Genomic DNA, 21613 nt, shown 5'->3' with positions numbered 1-21613 from the left:
GGGTCTAAAAAACCCAACTTTTGAACGGGGACAAACGAAAGCTTGAGATGGCTAGGGAAGGGCTTATGAGAATTGATGAAGCTAAAGGTAGTGGTGGTTGGTCGTGGATGGCGGCGAAAGTAGCGGTCGAAAGCCAAAAAGCACAAATCAGAAAGTGAAATGGTTGGGCTTCACTAGAGGCGGATCAAGGCTGGGGAAGGGTGGTTTAGGTTGCTGGAGGGCCATTGATGAAGTGGTGAAGAGGTGGTGGCCAATGGCGGAGCGATGGCGATGTTGGGATGAAAGTTGGCCACGGCTTGGGGGTTAGCGCAGGTGCTAACGGTAGCGTTGGAAGGGCTAAGAACGGAGAGGGAAGGTGGTCCGCCAGTGGGAAAATGGATGGGAGGGTTGGTGACAATGACGCCAGCACATAGCAGCGATGGCGATGGCGATGGCTGAGCCGAATGGAAGAGAAAAAGGGTAGGGGGCTCTTGTGCGGGAAGCGGAATGCAGGGGGGAAGAGAGAAGAAAAAAGAAAAGGAAGAAAAAGGAAAAAGAAGAAGAATAAGGGGAAAAAGGAAAAAAGAAAAATGAAGGAAAAAAAATTGAGATCCAACCTTTTCATCTTGGGTCTCAATATGATCCAACGAAAATGATTTTAAAATAGTAAATTTAAATAAAATAATTTAAATGCAATGACTTAGTAAAATAAAATCCTAAAATCCAATAATAAACTAATTTAAAATAAATAGCATTTTAAATGATGAACAATATTAATAATGATAAAATACTTTAAATTAAATTTCACAAATAGAAATAATACAATAATACCACTAAACTAATATAAAATTTAAAATAAGAATGCCCATAATTTTCCACGTAAATATGGGTTATCACAGAAAGGGGTTCTCGAGCATGGCAAAGGTCACACATGCTACACAAGCCTCTTTGTCTTTTTTTGTGGGTTCATTTAACCTAGACCACAAAAGAGATGATGAGAGGCTATATGGTTTTGGCTATGGCAAGAAACTGCCACTTATCATCCATGCAAGATGTGTTCCTTAGCATCTCCAAGAGACGCAATGATGAGGGAAGAGGAAGAGGTAGTTTTTGGCCAAGAAAAAGGCAAGGCACCACATGGCACCCATGCACAAGAAACCTTTTGGTTTCCATATAAAAAATAATGATAGGAGAGAGAATGAGTGGGATTTTAAGGAGGATATAAAGGAGGGCAATTAATGGCCAATGCTCTTACCCCTCGTTGAACGCACACCAAGAGTCACTTTCACACACTTCTAATTTTTCCTCTCCTCTCAGCTCTTTCTTGCAAACCCTTGAAGAAGTAGATGAAAAAACCAACACCATTCTTCCACCTACATGCCACCTTCACACAAGCAAAGTGACGGACCAAGTATCTCACAGGAGGAAGGGTCTTTGGCATGAAAGGAATCTTTGATTTCTATCTCTCTTTCCTCCATATGAACGCACACACACATAGAAAAGTTGGAGAAATTATTTGGCCAAAGGAAGTTAAAGCAAACATGGCATGGCCTTGTTGTATGTCCCACGAGACAAGGGAATGTTGGTTCGACCAAAAGAAGGCAACTTCGTTTGTTATGGCTGCTTTAGGGCTTCTCTTTTAAGAACCCTAGGTCGATGTTGGAATAAGAAAAGAGGTTGAACCTTGGAAGGGACAAACAAGCTCAGCTCTTGTGACGTCCTCAGATTCCGCTTTGGATCGAACGGACATCTGAAGCATCGGGACATAGGATGAAGCGTGGGGTCTTATAAATGTACGATTTTTTATAAAAGTCATATTAAAATATTATTAATAATTAATAGGTATATTTTGAAATTTTTTTTTAGAAAGCTACTCACACACTTGTGTAAATTTATTTTGACTGTAGGGCAAGTTTAAAGTTCCTGATGACAAATTAGATGTATTAAAAAAATGGATACTAAAGGACTTGGGGAAGAAATAGAAAGACTACAAGCATGAGTTGAAGAAAAAGTTACTTAATGAAAAAGACACCTCTGCAGCACAAGTTGTGGCAAGGGCAGGTCCCGATATGGTGGACTTAGAGTAACTGACAAAGTTGACCAATCTTTGGTTCGATCCAGAATATATGGTAGCAGTGCGCACATTTTTGTTATAGATTTATGAAGTGAACCAACTAGTTAGTTTCATAATTCTCATAATCTTTGTGATGTTGTAGTCAAAATGTAATAAAAACAAGTAGTGTCATAAGATGTAGGTGATTGTTCACAGCAGAGGATCAAAAAGTTTAGCAAGATATGCCCATGATGTGGTATTTATTTAATTAATATTTATTTATTGTTGAATATTTGTTAGTTCTTTTTTTTCGATATATGTGTTTAATCTAAAATATTGGAAGCAAAAAAAATCAACTGGGGTATTGCCAAGTCGAGACCAGTTGTTTGTCAAGACCCATAAGAAAAAGGATGGTACACACTACAATGATGAGACGAGAAAAAAAGTGGTATGTTTATTTTCAAATTTATTACTTTTTAATTTTAATGGATTTATAAGATGGAGAATAATGTGTATTTTTTATTATCTATTACAGGTTGAGATGGAGGAACTTTTAACACACGACACAAATCCTATAGAAATAGGGTCTGAAGGAACCATGACTTGGAAATCAGATGATATTGAAGTTATGGGCCTAGAATGGCCTGGACGTGTGCGCGGTTTGGGGTTTGGGCCAACCCTAACAAGGCAAACTTGTCAACATTCACTACCAACTTCAAACTAAGAAGATGGTATATCAAAGGAAGAGCTGAATAAAATACTGAACGAATTAACTGAATTGCAGAACTTAGTAAACACATTCGTGCATTCACAGGTGAGCACCCCACATATGTTTAGTTGATATCTCTATTTTGGAATTTTTGGACCCTAATTTGAATTTATATTCAGGCTTCAAGACAAAAGTAAAATGAGAATGAAGAGGAAGAGAAAGATGAAGAAGAGGAAAATGCTGAAGAGGAGGAAGATCAAGAGAAAGATGAAGAAGAGGAAGAGAACGATGAGGACAATGATTAAGGGTTACAATTACAAGTTAGACTATAATTGAGACTATATTTATGGTATTTGTCATATATCAACAGTTGCTCTATTTAATGGTATTTGCAACTTTCCTTAATTAAGACTAAATTTATGGTTATGCCATATATCGACCTTTGCTCTGTTTTGCTAAGTTGGAATTAGGATGGATTATAAAAAGATAAGTGCTGGATTATGCATATGTTTTACTACTCTTTTTGGAAGTTGTGAATCGTAGTATGATGCTTAAAATATTTTGTCATAAAGTTTGCAAACGCCAAATTCTTTTTAAAAAAAAAAATAAATATGAGATCCATATTAAAATATTAAATTTTTAATAATACATTTTTTTTTCAAAAGGAATATTGTACGACACTTGCACAATTTTTAAAAGGATTGCACAATACTTACATTACTATATTGTACATTACTTATTAAATATTAAAGGAAAGAAATTAAACGGTGTCACATTAAGATCTCAACGCACGAACTCTCTTCTTTAGTTCTATTTAACCTCCCTCTCTCTAGAACTGGAATGCAATATATGGCATTTACAGGTAGGGCATCCTAGAAATTCAACTAAGATTTTGTGTGTATTTTCGTATCATTTGAATAAGTTTTTTTATTATTTATTTTACTATCAATAAATTTATAATAGCCTTCATCGTTGGCACTATATATTATTACGGGCATCATAATAAATACTTTGGCCCATTTATCAATTACCGGCATTTCATTGATCAATTTTCTGCATTTGGTAAACGTCGCCAATGCTATATAATTATTACCTAGGTAACAATATAAATGCTGGAAAACTACTTATTTACCAGCATAAAGTTAATCAATGGCCGGCACTTGTTCAAACGATATAAATGCCAAAAAACTCAGTACTTTATCGGCGTAAACTCTATCAATTGTCGGCATTTTGTGAAATGCCACTGATGCTATATATTATTACCGGCGGTAGATTAAAAATACTGGCAAACACAGTTAATATAACGGAGTATAATTAATAATGTATTGGCGTTTGTTTAACGCCACCAAAAACATATATTACCACCAGTGTAACAATCTAAATGTCGGGAAACTACTAATTTTCCAGTGCATAATTGCTATTTTGGCAGCGTTATTATAAATGCCGCTAAACCTATATATTATTATTGGCATAAAAATTGAAACGCCGGGATTCTCAAAAATTTACAGGAAGAAACATTAAGCGCAGGTAAATTTATATAACTACAATTCTCATTGTGCATCCTCCCACTGTCTTCCAAAGTTTTCATTTTGCTCAAATGATTGTATAGATGTTCCTTCTCCATCTCTAGCACCAAATATACATGCGCCAAGATCCCTTAACATCTTAATCATATTCTCTCCATTATCATAACTATCATAAAAAACATCAATATTTATGTCGTCCATGTTGATCTCGTTAGACTTCATCTGATTGAACTAACTACCAAATCTAACTCCTTTAGGAAATTGTTCACCATATAAGACCCAATGTGAGTATTTAGGGTCAATTCCATTTATGAATAAATGATCATCCACTACAATCATATTTTTTTTTTGAAAATGTAATTCATTTAGATTAGCAAATGTTGGATAGAAGGAGGGACTCCCTCCAAACTGATGCCCTCCTCAGAGAGTTTAAAATTCCTAGATACATGCATCATAGACCAGTTTTTCATTTTCTTAAGCAGTGTTCTGGTATCTTGAATGATCATTCCTACATAGCTCCAATTCATCTCTTCACCCTTGATCTGTTGAACTACATTGAGAGAGTCTTCCTGCATAATTATATCTTGCATGTTCAGTTGGTTGCATAGGATGACAGCTTTTAAGGCAGCAATGGATTCAGCTAACAAAGGATCAGGGAAAGGGTCACTTTGGGATCTAAGGGTGGCAACCACTTGACCATTCCAATCTCTAATCACCACCCCAATTCCCACTTTGCACTATGCTTTGTCTACTAAAGCATCCCAATTTGTCTTAAACACATGCGAAGGAGGGGCTGACCAGCTTTGAACCAATGGAACTACTAGTTTGTCCTTACTCCCCTAGATGCTATTTGGTTCCTTGTACTCGAGTGCTATCTGAGTGGCAGTTTTCACCACTGTCTCAGGGGCTTCAAACTTGCCTTCAAATATATATAGGTTCCTTCTCTTCCACAATTGGTGAGCTATGGAAGCAAAGGTTGACATGTCATTTTCATCCAGTACTGAAAACATGTGGCATACTATGTTTGGGAATTGAGACTCGACCACTCTCTTTTTGTAGTTTTCTCGAGCTGACACCCCAGACATCTTGAGTTGAGGGACACATCCATAAGGCATGTTTAGTTGATTCTGGTTTTCTGGTACATATAGGACATAGTGCAAACTCCCTTATCCTTCTTTTGTTTAGGTTCTGGTTTGTGGCTAGGGACTCATGAGAGGCTCTCCAAAGCAACATTTTGGTGGCATTTGGCACATTTAACTTCCAAACTTGCGCCAGAAATCACTGTTCCTCAAACTAATGGATGCTTGCCCCTTTGAACACACCTCCATCTCCCCTAGAAGATGATTAGTACTTTTGACTGTGAATAGTCCATTCTTTGTGAGTCTCCAGATTAGTTAGTTAGGGCTCCTGCTTAGGCTTATGGGAATCTTGCTAATAATAGTAGCTTCTTCCTATGAGAAGACCTCTCTCAATATGGACTTGTTCCATGTCTTCTCTTGCTTATCAATCAGTTCACTCACTTGCCATCTTGAGTGCCTGTCAGTTAAAGGGGATTGAACCCGATATGAAGTGGGTTGGGGTATCCACTTGTCTCTCCCTATGTATACTGAGTCCCCATTTCCTATTCTCTAGAATAGACCTTCTTCGAAGACTGGTTTAGCCTCCATAAAGCTCTTCCTTAGGTATGAGGCATTACTGCCCAACTTGCTACTCATGAAGTCAGTTTTTGAGAAGTACTTTGCTTTTAGAACTTTGGCTTCAAGGGAGTGGGGTTGCTATATGAGTCTCCATCCCTGCTTTGCTAGGAGGGCTATATTGAAGTGATTAAAGTTCCTATACCCTAGCCCCCTACATTTTTTGTCTGTACAATCTTCTTCCAAGGAATCCATTGGGCTTTGACTTTGTCTTCTCTACTTCCTCACCATAAGTGTTGCATTAGCTTGTTGATGGTCTTTAGAATGGCCTTGGGAGCTTAAAGATGCTTATGCAGTAAGTTGGGATGGCTTGGACAATAGATTTTAGGAGAACTTCTTGTCCTGCCTGGGATATGAACTTCATCTTCTAGTTCTGGATCTTGTTTCTAATAGAGTCTAATATGGGCCTGAAGGCTGCTAGTTTATGCCTCCCCACATATGAGGGAAGGCCTAAGTACTTCTCAAAAGCTTTTGCTTCCTTCACTTGAGTTGTAGTTAGGATGGTTTCTTTGTTGATTGTACTGGTGTTCTTGTGGAAGAAAATTGTTATCTTGTCCATGTTTAACCTCTGGCTAGATGCATTTTCATATGAGTTCAAGATCTTGAGTAATCTACTCCATTCTAGTGCATTGGCTCTATAAAAGAGCACGCTATCATCTGCAAAAAAGAGGTGGTTAACCAATAGAGAGCCCCTGGCAAAGGGAAACCCAGTTACTAGTCCTTTCTCTTTAGCCTTATCAAGCATCCCACCAAGAACTTCAGAGCACAGGATAAAGAGGTAAGGGGATAGGGTGTCCCCTTGCCTCAACCCTCTGGTTGGGAGGAAGGTTTCTTGAGGTTCTCCATTGATGAGAAGAGAGTACCTCATTGAAGTTACACACTCCATGATAAGCTTAGTCCATGCTTATGCAAATCCCAAATTTCTCAAGATAGCTTCCAAGAAGGCCCACTCTATTCTGTCATAAACCTTGCTCATGTCCAGTTTCAAGGACATATACCCTTCTTTGTTGCTTCTCATCCTATATTGCATTGAGTGCATAGCCTCATATGCCACAATGATATTATCTGATATCAACCGCCCTGGTGCAAAGGCACTTTGGGCTGGTGAAATGATGGATGGCAGGAAGGCTTTTAACCTATTTGCTAAGACCTTGGCAACAATTTTATATAGGACATTACAAAGGCTTATAGGCCTGTACTCAGTAACTAAATCAGGACACTTCTTCTTAGGAATTAAAACGATGTAAGTATCATTTACCTCTCCTATTCCTGACTTGGTTGAGAAAAAATCCTTCACTGCTGAGAACACCTTGTCTCCTACTATAGTCCAGTTGTCTTGATAGAATCCAGCAGATAATCCATCTAGGCCTGGGGAGCTCAGGGGTTGCATCTCAAACACAACACTTTTAACTTCCTCAAAAGTGCATTCCACTAGCAAATTTCTGTTCATCTCTAGTGTCACCATTGGCTCCATATCTTGAAGTGCCTCTTCAATGCCTTTCGGGTGAGAAGATTAATTGGAAGAGGTCCTGGTAGAAGCTTTGGAAGAGAGAGCATATGCTTTCATGTTCTCAAGCACATTCCCCTCTATCATTCTGCACTACTTTTATGGTATCAGTTTGTCTTCTTTGGGATGCACATTTGGAATTCTTATCCCCTTCCTTGAGCCAGAACTGCTTGGACCTTTGCTTCCATTTGGTTACCTCTCCTGCTAGCATTTCATCCAACTCTCTTTGCAGGTCTCTTATGGTGTCATTAAGGTCCCCTTGGTTTGACTCCTACAGATGTTGAATCATGTCAGTTTTCAGCTTGATTTGTTTGGTCTGGTTACCTGCACTTGTCTTCTGCTAGCTTCTCAGGTGATGTCTGCATTTAGCTAGTCCAGTTTTGATAAAGCTTAGGGAATGGGCCCTATGGAAAGTTATCATCCAAGCCCTTTCTACTGTATCCTTACACCCTTCTTTTTTGGACCAGCTGGCTTCATACCTAAAGAACTTATGCCCCTTCCTCAACATACCTACCCCATTGTCACATACAATCAACTAAGGGGAATTATCATAATTTATGACAGGTAGAACATGAACTTCCCAATTGCTATAAAGTAATGGCCAGGTTGCATTTCCCATAGCTCGATCCAATCTTTCTTTAGTGAAACTACCTCCATCTCTTTTGTTGCTCCATGTGAACTTAGAGCCTATGTAGCCCAGGTCACTAAGCTCACACGCATCTAAAGCTTCCCTAAACCTTTCCATCTGAGCGAAAGGCCTATAGATGGCCCTTGACTTCTCAGCCATACTGAGAATTTCATTAAAATCCCCCATGCATAGATATGGGGTTTAGTTCTCAAGCTTTACATTTTCAGCAACTACCACCTACCTTTCCTTTTCTTAGCTGATGGGTTCCCATAAAAACCTGATTGCAACCAAGGTCGTCCCCCATATTCAGGTGTTATGGTTACTGCGATGTGACTCTTAGAGTAGGAAGTCAACTGAGCATTCACTTCATTTTTCCAAAAGAGTGTCAATCCACCACTCTTGCCTATACTGTCAACCACAAAACTTTGATCAAGTCCAAGCTTATTCCTAGTCTTTTCCATCCTCTCTCTTCTGCATTTAGTTTCTGATAGGAACACTACTAGGGGGTTCTTTTGCTTCACCAATAAGTGAAGCTCACGAACTGTCTGAGGGTTCCCAAACCCTCGGCAGTTCCAGCATAATATTTTCATGAGGGTATGCAGCCTCTGCCCCTGCACTGATTCCCTCAACCTCTTCCTCATCAAGAAGCCTTAGCATCTTCTTAGCTTTAGTTCCTATCTCAGGTTGGGCCTTTCTTTTCTAGGCTTTGTTGAGTTGTGCAAGGCCCATCATCCCTCCCTTTGGTTGGTCCATATTGCTAGATGGGCCAACTCGTGCTCTCAGCTTCCACCTCTTATTAGTTGGGGACCCTTTTCCACCTACTGGGATCTTCTTGCTACTCTGTCCCCTAGGAGATTTCACCCTACCTTTCATGGGAGTGGACTGCTTTGAAGATTTTGCCTTGACCTTAAGGCTTTGCTCGACAAGACTGCAGGAGCTTTTCATAGAAAAATATAATTTTTGGCTCTTGTGTACTGACTTGTGTCCTGCAATCCCATGAATAAACAAAAATTCACCATTGTACACTTTCTGGTTACTCATGTTTTGAGTTGCCTCATAGCAGTGTGGTAGATTGCAGGCCTGTACAAAAGGGGAGCTGTTATCCTCGTTGGACAAAGATGTGGACTGCTGGACAATACCTGGTGGATCCTGCCATGTGACCTCCACCTCTGGTGGTGGTTGAGAATTGCCACTACCACCTTGCTGGGCACCTTCCTCTTGGCTTTGTTCTTGTGTGGGAGATCCCTATGAAAGGGATGAAGGTGGCCCTCCATACTTCTTCATCGAGAGTTGGTGATGAGGGGCAGTGGATGCCCTCAGCCATTGACCATACTGCTCTTGGGACTGAAGGGCCAGGTTAAAGTTAGGACACTTGCCGTTACCATGCTTCAGTAATCCACACTTGTAGCATATCGTGGGAAGACGTTGATATTTGAAATAAGCCCAGCATTGTTTCCCTTCCAGGTTGATCTTTCTGCCTCTCTTCAGAGGTTTAGTAATGTTGACTTCTACCCTTATTCTTAGAAAACTCCCCCATCCACACCCCTAATCATCCACCTCTACCAGGTGCACCCTGCCTATAGTTTCACCTATCCTCCTCCCCACTATCTCGTTCATCCCTACAAATGGTAGGTTATGTATTTGTACCCAGAAGAGTTCTATGTTGAATTACACCTCGTTTGGAGTCAAAACTCCTTCAAACTCCTTGAGATTGATAAGGTGACGATCAAAGGACCAGGGTCTTCCCTGTAAGACCTTCTCCTTATTAGAAATGAGCTGGAACTCGAGCAAAAACTTGTTGGAACCTAAGTCCCTAAACGATAGCCATCCTTCTGTGTTCCACACTTTGGACATGGTGGACTTGAATGCTTCCCTGTTAGCATATCGATCATTGAGAATCATAGCCGGGAGGCAGTGGTTGCCTCTGAGCTTAGTAGTCATGACTGCATCCTCTGGTAGATGGAACTCTTGTTGCTCTTCTTCAGTAAGGTTAAGGTTGCACCAACATTGGGTGATGTCATTCTCCATTGTTAAGAAAAAACTCTAAAGGCTTGCACCTAAGAGACACCAGCTTAGTCACAGGACTAAGCAAGAAACCTCAACCGTCCGTAGGAGAGGACCAAAACAAGGGATTTGTTATTGCATGGAAAATGCTCCTTTGACCACTACGATCATAATATATGAACTAAGGTTTTTACACTTCTTGCACAGGCATCTTATAAATCCTTGACTGTCAACACTCCTGCAAGCAAATTTTAAGAAATACTTCACCCCTTGTGCATATTCCTTAAAGTCTCGACCAAGTCTATCTCCCAACAACATTTAACTCTTATCCATCTATAAAAAAACCCAATTTATGAGATAAACACTATCAAGAAACTATTGATTTAAGGTAGTTGGTCATATCCCATTTGAGAGACTATCATCTATATCGCATATATACTCAGTCCAAAATTCGTATGTTAGTAAAAATGTAGGCAGCATTTCTCTACAATTCTCCAAGTATGCTGGTCATAATAAGTCGTCGACCCTATTCATGGGCCGAGAAACTTACGAGCCACATACCCGAATAATGTAAGATAATGCACAACCGAAATTTTAATTGACTAACACAAGAGTTTTAATTGAATATATATGCCATATCATGGGGGAGCTTTCATTAAGGAAAGGCTAGATAGGGGCCTTTGTAATGCTACTTGGACTGATCTTTTCCCTAACTCAAGGGTCCTCACCCTACCAGCACTAAGTTCTGATCATTGCCCCATTCAGATCATGGTACTCAAGGATCTCCAAGGCAATGCTATGATTGCCAAACCTTTCAGATTTGAGGCCAGTTGGACTCTAAAACAAGAGTGCTACAAGCTGGTTGAGGAAGTTTGGAACTTACCTAGACTGGCTGGGAATATCCTGAGCAAGACAAATGAGGGACTCTCAAGGTGTAGACAGAAATTGCAGCAATGGAAGAGGGTTTCCTCTAGTAAGAATCAACAGGAAATCAAGGACCAATTGGTCCTCTTATCTGACCTGCAAGAAGCCAATAGGGGTCAACTCAATGAAGACATCAAACAGGTCCAACGAAACTGTAATAGACTGCTAGAAGAGGACAACATCAAGTGGAAACAAAGAGCAAAACAGAAATGGCTGAGGGATGGGGACAGAAACACTAAATTCTTCCACCATTGTGCCACTCAAAGGAGGAAGGCCAATATGATTAAAAAAATGGAAGATGCTAATGCACAGGAGGTGCAATCCCAAGAAGGAATCAGTGCTCTCTTCCAAGACTACTATAAAGAACTCTTTTCCACCTCAGGCCCCACCAACATTTTTGCCTGCCTAGACTCCTTGGAACCTCGAGTCACCCCTTCTCAAAATGAAAGCCTTACCAGACCATTCACTTGCAAAGAAGTGGAGGAAGCACTATCACAGATGGAGGGCCTCAGCACACCAGGACCAGATGGCTTTCCAGCAACCTTCTATCAACATCACTGGTCTATTATAGGCCCTCAGGTCAGTGCTGCAGCTCTCCAAGCTCTAAATTTCAATAAGAGTATTGCTGAAATTAATAAAACCTTCATCACCTTGATTCCCAAAAAAAAGGCCCCCTCAAAAGTGACAGAATTTAGACCCATATACCTTTGTAATGTCCTTTATAAGGTGATCTCTAAATCCATAGCTAACAGATTAAAGAATATCTTGCCCATGATTATTTCCTATACTCAATCAGCTTTTGTCCCAAATAGACTTATAACAGATAATATAATAGTGGCCTTTGAGGCTCTGCACACTATGAAGTGTAAGATGACAGGGAAGGAAGGGTACATGGCCCTCAAACTTGACATGAGCAAGGCCTATGATAGGCTTGAATGGCCTTTCATCAGAGCAGTATTTTACAAGTTGGGCTTCTACAGCAAATGGGTGGAATTGGTTATGGAATGCATAGAATCGGTCTCCTATGAACTACTAGTCAATGGCATCCCCCAAGACTCCTTCAAACCATCAAGAGGAATAAGGCAAGGTGACCCCATCTCACCTTACCTATTCATCATGTGTGTTGAAGCACTCAGTAACCTTATTTGTCAAGCTAAAGCAAAAGGTCAAGTCCATGGGATTCCAATTGCCAAAGGTCAGCTCAGAATTTCCCACTTATTTTTTGCTGATGATAGCTTGCTATTTTGCAAGGCCAATGCATTTGAATGGAGCAGGTTACATGGCTTACTGAGGATGTATGAACAAGCCTCAGGACAAAGGCTCAACCTCGAGAAGACATCCATCCTATTCAGTAAGAATACAGCTAGAGCTACTCAAAACTTTATCCTCTCTATTGCTGGAGTAAGGTCTGCCATGACCTGTGAAAAGTACCTGGGCCTACCTTCTGTGGTGGGAAAGAACAAAAAAAAAAACTTTTAAAGGTATCCTGGACAGCATTAGACTGAGGTTGAGCAATCACAAGGTCAAGCTTCTATCTCAGGCAGGAAAGGAGATATACATAAAGGCTGTAATTCAAGCTCTCCCCACTTACACCATGAGTGTGTTCAAACTCCCATGCTCCTTGCTCAATGAAATTAGTAGAGCAACACACAACTTCTGGTGGGGGCAGTAGGAGAAAGAGCATAGAATTCACTGGTTATCTTGGAGCTGGATGGGAAAATCTAAGCTTGAAGGGGGAATGGGTTTCAGGGATCTCGAGGCCTTTAACAAGGCAATGCTGGCCAAACAATGTTGGAGGCTTCTTCAGCATCCTAATTCCCTTGCAGCCAAAGTAATGAAAGCCAAATACTACCCTAACTCCACTTTCCAAGAAGCAAAAATAGGTTCTAAACCCTCCTTTATTTGGAGAAGCTTCTTGTCAGCAAGGCCATTAGTGGAGGCTGGCTCTTTCTGGAGGATTGGTGATGGCCTTGATACCTCCATATGGAAGGATAAATGGATTGCTCACTCCATCCCAAGCAAACCACTAAGTCCTGTTAGGATCTTGGACAATAATGCATATGTCTCAGCTTTAATTGACCCCTTATCTAAGCAATGGCATGCAAACCTAGTGAGAGACATTTTTGATCCTTCAGAAGCTTCCATTATACTCAAAACTCCCCTCAGCCTTCTCAACAGCAAGGACAAACTCACTTGGCAAGGTACAAGTGATGGCATTTTTTCTGTCAAAAGTGCCTATCACTTGGAATATGAGAGGGTAATCGCAGGCAAGGGCCATGCCTCATCCAGCAATTCAAACAAGGAGGTATGGAAACAACTTTGGCAGCTTAAGGTTTCCCCAGGGGACAAGGTTTTCCTATGGAGAGCCTGCCTTGAGTCTTTCCCTACTCAACTCAACCTCTTTAAGAAGAAGATTGTGGAGAATGGCCTCTATCCTTTCTGCAAGGTGGAAGTAGAAGACACGGTTCATGCACTTTAGAGATGTGAGGCTGCTAGAGATGTATGGAGTGGCTCCTCTAAAAGTTTACAAAAATTCCTCCCTCCTTAGCTGTCAATGATTTAGATCATGGAAGCACTACTAAGAACCATGCCTCCTCACATAATCCAAGAATTTGCTATTTTTATCAGGAAGATTTGGTGGAGAAGGAATTGTTTTCTTTTCCAAGGGGAGTTTGCTCACCCTTCTGTGCTTATCAGTGAGGCTCATCATATGTTAATGCTACTTATAGAAGAAGGTCCATCCAGTGGGCTTGCCTCCAGAAAACCCTGCAATTCAGCAGCTTCCTGGCAGGCTCCCCCTCTGAATTGGTTTAAGCTGAACTGGGATGGGGCAATGGACAAGGTTCATGGTAGGATTGGAGTAGGTGTGGTGGTAAGAGACAATTCAGGCCACATAATTGCAACCATGAGAACTAGCAAAGAGATGTTTCCCAATCCTCTACTTGCAAAGGCCTATGGAGCACTACAAGCTGTCAAATTTGGTCTTGATCTTGGCCTACACCAGATAATTATTGAAGGTGACTCACAGCAGGTTACAAAGGCACTCTCTAATGACCAAGAAGGAGGCACAAGTGCTAGCATGTTCGTCTGTGAAGCTAAGCAATTACTTAGTAGTTTTGCCAACTGGGAGGTTTCTCATGTAAGGATAAATGGCAACCTTATGGCTCACTTGTTAGCAAAAAATTCTCTCCATTTCAGATGTAATTGTCACAATGGAGGACATTCCTAAATGTATTTCCTCTCTTTCTTAATGAAATGGCACAAGAGTTTTCCCCTAAAAAAAAAAAGAATATATATGCCATATAGATGATAGAATCTCAAGCTGTTCATTTTGAACAATTCAAGAGTTGTGTCCAAACATTCTTTAAAAGAATGTTTGGCCATAACTCTTGACAAGGTCTAAGGTTTAACTGCATATAAAAATAATTTTAAAATCCAGCAGCTCAGTAGTAAACACAACAATTGTTATAATCACATTCCAAATCACAAATATATTGCAAAATTACATCACAAATCACTTATAAGATTATTATTTTATAAGTATATTTTAAGTATTAATAACTTTAATTAGAGTGCACAAAGAGTTTTAACTATACATTATAGTTTTTTAATTAAATATTTTATAAGTATATTTTAAGAATTAATAATTTTAATTAGAGTGCAAAAAGATTTTTAATTATACATTTTAGATTTCAATTAAATATTTTTTAAGTATATTTTAAGCAATAATAATTATTATGTTTATTATTATTTAACTATTAATAATTTTAATTAGAGTGCACAAAGATTTTTAATTATACATTCTAGTTTTTTAATTAATTATTTTATAACTATATTTTCAGTATTAATAATTTTAATTAGTGTGCAAAAAGATTTTTAATTATACATTATAGTTTTTTAATTAAATATTTTATAAGTATATTTTAAGTATTAATAAATGTTATGGTTATTATTATTTAAGTATTAATAATTTTAATTAGAGGGCACAAATATTTTTAATTATACATTATATTTTTTTAATTAAATATTTTATAACTATATTTTAAGTATTAATAATTTTAATTAGAGTGCAAAAAGACTTTTAACTATACATTTTGGTTTTTAATTAAATATTTTATAAGTATATTTTATGTATTAATAACTGTTATGTTTATTATTATTTAAGTATTAATAATTTAAATTAGAGTGCAAAAAGATTTTTAATTATACATTTTAATTTTTAATTAAATATTTTATACGTATATTTTAAATAAGAACAATTGTTATGTTTATTATAATTTAAGTATTAATAATTCTAATTAGAGTACACAAAGGGTTTGATTCTATTCGAACAAATTAGCCAAATGTTCGAATAGAAGCTAATTTGTTCGAATAGAATTCCGTTTGAGTAAGATTTTGTTCGAACTAGGTTGGTTCTGTTCAAACTAAATTTATACTATTTGAATAGGACCAACCCAGAAATCAATCACGAAACAGAGCAAGAAACTGAACCACAAAACTCAATTTTCACATACATGGTGGCATATTTCAATAAAATACATTGCATATAAGATTACACAAACATACTTACACCTACATCTGATTATTAAATAAAACTTAAAAAACTATAAAAGCTTACCTCAAGTTTTTACAATCCAATAAAAATATTAATGCACAATACCTATATATGCATAAAACACATTAAACCTCTCTTCTCTCCCAAGAATAAATGCAATAAACATCAATAAATGTTTACTTGAAAATTGGAATGAAAAATAACATATAAAAACCCGTTACCTCTTGGTGCACCTCTCTTCTCTATCAAGAATCTCTCATCTCTTACTTGCAATGTTGCCCACTCTCTCTCCACAACACTAGCTCAAAGTCGTTTGGAACACTCTCTCTCTCAAACTTCAATCTAAGTGAAAATGAAATAAAAGGACTGATTTAATAATATGTGAAGTTCCGCTCGAATGGATTTTTTAGCAGTTCGAATGTGAAAATCAAAACACTGCAAAATTTTCCCACTAAATTTTTCTGTTCGAACGGATAATATTTAGCGTTTGAAACAAAAATAAAATATTCCCCAACATATACCGATTATCTAGCTCAAATTTTCCCTCCAAACAAAAAAAAAAAAAAAATCAGTTCAAACAGACTTTATCTATGTTTGAACGGATTTAAAATTAGTTTGAACGTATTTGAAGTTAGTTCGAACAAATAAATTATAGCAATATATAAGTATACATAATACTTAAAATATTATTATTAGTATATATTAAAACTATATACACTATATAATACTAAGTGTCACTAATAGTATAATACTAAGTACCATAATAGTACAAATAGCATAAATATATGAAAACTAATCGGAATATAATAATTTATAATATATTCTAGGTACTTAGTATATTACTAAGACACAATATAAGTATATTAAATATAAGTATGCTAAGTATCACTATAGAATACACTTATAAGTATATTATATATATACTAGCTACTTTTAATATATATAGGATATATATAATACTCTATACTATATACTATATAAAGTTAATCTAATATATATTATATATATCCTGTATTATATATACTAGTTAAGAAATTTTTTTATTAATACTAATATTAGTATTATATACTAGTATTAGTAATATAAAACATATTTTTTTACCTGTTGTACTTATATATATTTTTTCGTATTCTTATATATTTCATTCGATAGAATACCCTTTCCATTCGAACGAAATGACATTATATAAGTCGCGATACAATTTCTTCTCTGGTCATTTTGTGCTCCTCATTCGAACATATTGCATCACCTCTGTCGTTCGCAGCCACCAACGCCACCACCAATGCTGCCACCAACTCCGACCAAGTCCTTAAATCACCAAGAACAAAAGGTATGGGTCTTCATCTTGTCTGAAAACTTTGTATTTTTTGTTTTTTGTTTTTTTTTTGAAAATAAAGTTAGGTTTTGAGGGGGTTAGATTTTGAATCAATTCGACCCCATTTTGTTGTTTTGGGGCCAAATGACTCAAAAGTAATTGGTAGAAATGATGGGGCTTCACTCCTAAATCATTTCCACCGATTAAAACTACGAATTATCAAGGATCCTTGGTTTTTAAATTTGGGACTGAGTCGGCTTAGCTATGGCTGTTTGGCTCAATTTCAGCGCTTATTGGAACAAATTGGAATCCATTCGAATAAGCAATTGCCAAACACCGTACTGGTGGCAATATGTTACACAACCCATTAATTCAACATGAACACGACACGATAATAGCGGGATAGGATTTAGTCTTAACGGGTTTGGGTCAAAACGGGTTGACCAGTTAAGAAACAATTGCTTAACGGGTTGATAACGGGTCAACCTATTATGACACGTTAAGAAAGTTAAAATTATAATTATATCCTTATACTTAAAATTTATTTTCAATATTTTTATTATTTGGATTGTAAATTTAGACTTGTAGTTAGTTTCATAATTTTTATAAATATTGTGATTTTAACATTTAGGTAAAAGTATGCTAAATTTAATCAAGTCCAACGGGTTAATTTCAGGCTTATTCAGCCCATTTATATAAAAATTTTGAAACGAGTTATATTGTGTCGTTCTAATCTATTTTGTAATATTTACTAATGGGTCAAAACGAGTTGACACGACATGACCCATTATGTTAATAGGTCATGTTAGGGTTTAAGATTTTGACACGATAAGCTTAACAGGTCGAGTTAGGATTGACTTATATATTATAATATACATGCTTTAACACACAGCAAGAACACAATTCATTAACATAATTTGAAACCCCTACCGAACAACATTATTTCCATTCGAACAGAATGTATTTCGTTCAAATGAGTCTTCAAATGTGGTTGTTTCCTATTCAAATGAACTGGATAACTAGTTTGAACATAATATGTTTTGTTCGAATGAATTATTTCAATTCATTTCAATATTTCAAAAATCTTCAATAATATAATTACATTATTATTTTGTGGATCAACAGCATACTAATGGCAAGCAGCAACAGAAGAAAACTTTCTCGACCCCAGACAGGTCAAAGTAGCAGAGCAGCTCCTTTTCAGTAGGCTGTGAGGGAGATCATTCTTGATGTCTTCTATGATCTTACTTCGGAGGGATGAACCATACATGACATCATCACCGATCGTGGATGGATACCGATCTGTCGGTAGAGGAGCACAACATATCCTGAGATGGTCGGTGAGTTTTACCATGCCATGGGAGAGCAATCTGATGATGCTCTATGCTACAACCTATCAATCTAGGGAGTGAGTATTATCTTCTTTTCCCGCATTATAGTTGAGTTTCTTGATCCGCAGTGGGAGCCCAGTGCATATCCTGCAGTGGCAATGGCTACAACGAGAGTAGCGACTGCACCATCTGATGTAAACTCACCAGCCGTATCCTTATCGCCAGCGTTAAGTGTAGAGACTGATGAGCTAAATCCTAAATAATCAACTGAGTCTAGTGGCATAGACCATAACATATTCTAACACTTCTAACTACTTCAAATACTAAAAATCACATTTCTGGCACCATAGTGAGTGATAACACTGACTATGTTGACAGATTAAAACCTATGCGATTGGTTAATTTGTAAAAACTTATGGGGTTTTCATGAGATTCCTAAAATCAATAGAAATTTTGATAGTGAATTTCTAGAATGCTGTTACAACTCTTACTAGGATTTGTGTGAGTTTCCACTTAATCTTTGTTTCAAGAAACCTAAGCAAAGGGTTTCCATGCATTTCAGCCATTAGGGTTCTACAGAGTAAGCCATACACACACACACTTGTATTCTTCACACTAAAAGCCAATGGGAAAGAGCTTGTAGCTGAGTAGGGTTAAGGGCACAAAACCCTAGTTCATGCTACACATATGTTTGGTTCAGTGTTGAATCTAAATCTAATGGTTTGTAACCATACACTTCCAGCTTGCTTGATCGTTGGTATTTTTACTTCATAAAATTTTTAAGTTAGCATCTAACTTACTCTTGAATAATGTATTTATGTTTACGTATAAATTTTGCATCTTGATCACTCAAATTGGATTATGGAAATGCTACTAGTCACATGTTGTGATTTGTGTCTCTTACGCACATGCTTTGCTTAAAAATGTCGATTGGTTAGTTCACATGATCTATTCGGATTTTGTGATGCCCCCAACTTCCACGTACGGACACGTGGAAATCGAGGCGTCGGGATGATGACAACACGGGTCACGCATCCCATCACCAAGTACCAAGTATGTGTATATGCAACAAGTGTACAATAAAACCACACAGCGGATAATAAAGATCTTACAACTAAGTACCAGAATTTTGTTTAAATACAAACTCGTTTAGATCACACATAATAAAATATTACAAGTCTCAACATTGTCTCAGATCCAAATTACATAACATAAAAATAAGTAAAGATAATTTTCAACGTAAAACATCTCCAAGTCAAAACTCTGGCAGAGCCGCCTTCTCGGGCTCAGCCTCCTCCTCCTCAACCTTTGCATCAAAATCTACAGTACCAAAAATGGTGCCGCAGGTAAGTAATAATCCAAACACCACAAGATAAAAATATATTACACTCAACAATATGCATGAGAGGATGCCAAATACACATGTCTCAAAATCTACATTTTTTCACGCATGCCAAAAATCTCATTTTGACCCAAAACAAGTCCTTGCCATTATCCCAAATAATAGCCCAAACCAAGAAAACCACCATTTTCCCAAAAAATGGATCATATCCATTATCCAAAACCAGTTCCAATAAAATGCATGCACCATGATCTCCCTTAGGGATCATCCGCACACTCTGGCTCCTATGCCACATTGCAGGCAATGACTACGCATGTGACATCTAAACAAGTGACCCAGTTTCGTGCCCAGCCTGTACCTGGACCAGGCCATCCTCTAGTCCCCACCAGCCAAGGGACCATGGAGTCGACAAAATAGCGTTATCTTATTGTGTAATCTGGTCGTTGCCTAGCAACAACTCAGGAGATCTCACTCAGTATTATCCACTCCCGAGTAACCAGAGGAGCTCCACCAAGATAATACCCCATCCCAGCTTGGGGTTGTGATATACATGAACCCGAAAATTCATTTACACAGATAAAACTAGTTTTTCTCAATTTAACACATGCACATGTACGCACCATGCAATGGACACCTCAAGACACAATTTAACCAACAATTCTCAACATCAACAACAAATAAATAACTCCATCCTCAAATCCATCTAACCCCCGACTCCTCAAACTCAATCCGGAATAACCAGCCAGTCACAAATATATTGTAAAAGTAATAATATATTTAAATTTAAAATGAAGTTTGGAAAATACTTACAGTGCTTTAAAGGCAAATTCCTGGAAGATCAAATACCAACTTTAAGTCCCCAAAGCTAGCTTAAAGAAAATAAACTACCAAAATACAATTTTTACACTAAAATGGGTTTAGAAAACAAAGGGATTTAAAGGTGGGATTTTCGGATTTAAAGGTTGATTTTTCTGAAACAACAATTGAAGATGATGGCTAGAGGTATAATTACACTGCAAGGGAAAACAAAGGCCAAGAACACATGCACAACTTGCTCAAAAACAGGGCATGAAATGAGGCTATCAAACACAACTAGGACCTGAAAATACTAGAGGAAAATGAGGGAAAAATGAGCAAGAATGTTAAGCCAAAAATAAAGTATAATTTTGGTACAAAACAGGGCATATTTTTGGCACAAATCAGAGTATAAATTCGTGGGAAATCCAAGGAGAAAGAAGGGGTTTTACACCAAAATAAAAAAGGAGATAAACAAGAAACAAAGAAGAGAGAAGGAGCACACAAGGAACTCGACCAAACCTACAACAATGAAGAAGAAACCATGAAATAAAAGCAGCAGAAAAGGAAAAAAAAAGAAGAGAGAGAGAGAGGCTTCAATTTTACAGCAAAAAAGGAAGAAAAGGTAAGTGAATAAATGCAACTAACCAACTAAAGGAAAACAATGGAAGAAACGCAGCCCACAGAGAGGAGAAAGTTGACGGCTGAAAGGAGAAGAACAAAAACTATAAGAGGAGGGAGAAGAAGGCAGTGGCGCTGGAAGAAAAAAAGAAGGAAGAAGATGAAGCCCTAAGACATCCAAAATGACGTCGTTTTGGGTAAGTTGAGGGGTTGGGCTTATGGGTCATGGGCTGGGCTCGGAATTGGTTGGGTTTGGGTCTGCAAATGAAGGGAAATGAGAAATAAAAGAGTCCAATCCAAAATACAAAGAACCAAGAAATAAAAGTAGAATAAAAATAATTAAAAGCCAACTAAAAACACTATAACTCAATATTAATAAAGTAAAATATTTAAAGCCCAACAATAGAATATTTAAAGCATAGAGTAATTTAAATGTGAAATAATAACTAATAACAAGAAAGCACATTAAAATAATTTACATGACTTAAAATCATAAAATGAACCCAACGAATAACACATTAAATTTAAAACAAAAGAGTCATAAACCATAATAAATAAAATAACCTTTTCATACAAATACACGTAAAAATAGGGTATCACAAATTTGAAGAATTGGTATATGATTTGGTG

The 21613-nt window shown here is 37.5% G+C and overlaps 1 protein-coding gene across 1 annotated transcript; it reads left to right on the top strand.

Annotated features, from left to right (window-relative positions):
• Nucleotides 1–13590: 13590 nt before the first annotated feature.
• LOC122310291 lies at nt 13591–14253 on the top strand. Its single transcript, XM_043124172.1, has one exon. It carries the CDS (start codon nt 13591–13593, stop codon nt 14251–14253), a length of 663 nt encoding a protein of 220 aa, XP_042980106.1.
• The last annotated feature ends 7360 nt before the right edge of the window (nt 14254–21613 follow it).

Source organism: Carya illinoinensis, chromosome 5 (assembly GCF_018687715.1).
Source record: "Carya illinoinensis cultivar Pawnee chromosome 5, C.illinoinensisPawnee_v1, whole genome shotgun sequence".
NCBI classification, from domain to species: Eukaryota; Viridiplantae; Streptophyta; class Magnoliopsida; order Fagales; family Juglandaceae; genus Carya; species Carya illinoinensis.
This window is presented reverse-complemented; position numbering and strand designations above follow the sequence as displayed.

Bases quoted from the DNA above. Each gene is read 5' to 3' on its own strand.
- LOC122310291 (XM_043124172.1), top strand. From the start codon at position 13,591: ATGGAAGCACTACTAAGAACCATGCCTCCTCACATAATCCAAGAATTT.